The sequence below is a fragment of the Hipposideros armiger genome, unplaced genomic scaffold (assembly GCF_001890085.2).
Source record: "Hipposideros armiger isolate ML-2016 unplaced genomic scaffold, ASM189008v1 scaffold_63, whole genome shotgun sequence".
Classification (NCBI taxonomy): Eukaryota; Metazoa; Chordata; class Mammalia; order Chiroptera; family Hipposideridae; genus Hipposideros; species Hipposideros armiger.
The window spans coordinates 4,134,109-4,136,557 of record NW_017731413.1 but is presented as its reverse complement, the minus strand read 5'-3'; the positions used below and the strand labels follow the sequence as shown (position 1 = coordinate 4,136,557).

General features: G+C 43.8%; 1 protein-coding gene across 1 annotated transcript in view; it reads right to left on the bottom strand.

Annotated features, from left to right (window-relative positions):
- The window catches only part of LTA4H (leukotriene A4 hydrolase), a 41,141-nt gene that overhangs the window by 8,025 nt on the left and 30,667 nt on the right, over positions 1-2,449 (bottom strand). The window contains exon 9 of the mRNA XM_019641678.1: positions 2,189-2,279. Coding sequence (XP_019497223.1) covers positions 2,189-2,279 — 91 coding nt within the window. The remainder of the gene's footprint in view (positions 1-2,188; positions 2,280-2,449) is intronic.

The following is a 2,449-nucleotide window of genomic DNA, read 5'->3' as shown; positions in this document are numbered from 1 at the left end:
TGGTATCTCTCCTCTCCAGCCACGACCTCGTCTCACTCCATACTCACTAGCCATCTCGTCTCTCCGTGACGGCCAGACCTTTCCCAAATTATTTAGTTTCAGCTGAACTGCAAGTCCACCCCGGTGGGTCAGCTGGTTAAGGTCACCTCCGAGGTTCCCCTACTTTCCTCAGTATTTGCCACTCCTGTTCCCGAGTCATCCCATCATGTTGTCTTTCTTCCTGGTCCCAAGCCCCATGGCGGTGCTACAGACATTTGTGAAACTGTGATGACTCAATGCACTAAAAGTTGATTCTCTAAGGCCCCCGTTGCCTTCAAATCCCATTCCTCATTTTGCATTGATTCTGTAGGAAATCCTGTTCAAAGTCTTCTCCATCCATCTCAAGGTCCTTAGACCTAAGCGCTCCCTGTCATGTAATAATAAAGACTCAGCCATTATCTCCCTCTCAAAATGCAGCATCTCCTTTCCGTTTTACATATTCTTTTAATTACTTGGGTTTGAAACCTCAAAATCTGCTTGGACTCTTTCCTGTTAACCCCCAGATCCAGTCATTCACAAAACCCGATGCTTTCATTCTGTGTCGTCTCCCTCTCATGGGTCCTTTCCTTCCCCACCAGCCTCCTCCCTCATGCCCTGTACTCCTTTGAGTCTCCCAACTAACTCCTCTACCAGCGTGCCTCATTTCAATCCAGCCTTCACACCACCAGCAGAGTCGTTTTCATATCCACCATTTCCTCAAATGATGCTCTTGTTAAAAATGTTACATCCGTTCCTATGGGCCAGAATAAAATCTAAAATTCTTAGCTTAGCATTCAAGACTTACCACATCTGCCCCTACCAGCCTTTCTAGTATTATCTTCATTAACTTCTTTATCAGAGCTACGACTCACTCCTGCAACACTGGGCCTACTCCGTCACCTGCTGTTCCCTCCAACTTGAACTTCTCCCCCCATGCTGACACTGCTCTGCTCAAATGAGGCTTCACTCCTCCAAGAATTCTTTCTTGATTACACCAGTTGGGAGTCCTTCTTCACTAATGAAGTTTTTCTCAAGTGATACCTAAAATAGACCTTCTTNGTTTATTTGGCCAGGGGTGGACCCAAGCTGGGCCAGTCTCACCTCTGGAGATTGGAAATTGAGATAGTCTCTCCATGAGGTAAGAACTATTTGCAACAGTAAAGCTGGGGGTAGCCACACTATATCTAATGTGGGCTAGAGAAACAGAAATGAGCGACATGAGCACTGATGGCACTGCAGTCCTGGGTGTCAGTCTCCTGTCTGCCCACAGGCTCAGAAACCTCCCCCTACCCTGTATCCTTAAAATAATCCTCCTTTCCCCTTTCTAACTTCTAGTCATTCGGGTTGCTTCCACTTACAAGGAAAGAATCCAAACTAATTCAACAGTGGTTCCCAAACTGTGTGCCAAGCCACCCTGGGGCGCTACACAGAGGTATTTTTGTTATTCTCATACTTGGATCAAGTTGTATTGTTTCCGATATTTCTTTCTATGTGCTGTATGCTCTATGTAGGTGAAGCATGTTTACTGACTATTAAAGAGATGAGGCAGGTTGAAGAGACCATCAGGAGACTGACGGGCAGTACTGGTGTCCAAGGCTCACATGGAGAGGAGAGGAGGCCAAGTCCTGTGGATCCGCAGGTGGATCCGGGCACGAGGGATGAGTGCTCCCACTCGAGTTTATTACACATTTTGGCAACGGAGTTCATCCTATGTCTGCCAGTTGGGCGGTGAGCAAATCCAACTGAGTGTTCACGTTTAAGGTTATTTAAAAAGCAAAACCTTAATCACGTTGAATTTCCAGTGCGAAGCGGATTCAAATTAAAGAGCTTAAAATAACAGGTGAATTATATGTTGACATGTTTTGTGAACATACTGGGAGAAAATAAATATGAAACTAAAGATCTAACATTTATAAATCAAAAGGTTAACTTGGCTAAAATTCACTTTATAAAGAACATGCCATGGCGGGGGGTGGGGGTGGGGGAAAGGTAGCTCAGCTTTATTTATGAAAATCAGGGACCGAACAATAAAGAGCCAAAAGTAAAAAAGACATTGTTAGTTACAATATGAGCTGAGTTTTATATTTCTTTATGAATTCAATTCCAAAAAGAGAAATGTCTGAAATCAGCAACGGGCAGGTCCTCAGTCCACTTTTAAATCTTTCCCCACCAGCATGGCGGTCACAGGATGCATACTGGCTCTGTGCTCCTGGTAGGTATGAATGGCTTGATCACGGGACTTGTCAAAGGCAGCAAGGTCCCTGCAAAAACGAAAAAAAAGAAAGAAGGGTAATGACTTCTTTTGGCGAATTTTATGATGCTTGTGAAGTAAACGAAAAGTAAACTGATTAATCATGGCTATTTATGTTATGGTTACATTTTTTTCAGAACTCCTGTCAAATCCATAGTTAAAATAATTTCACTGAAATAT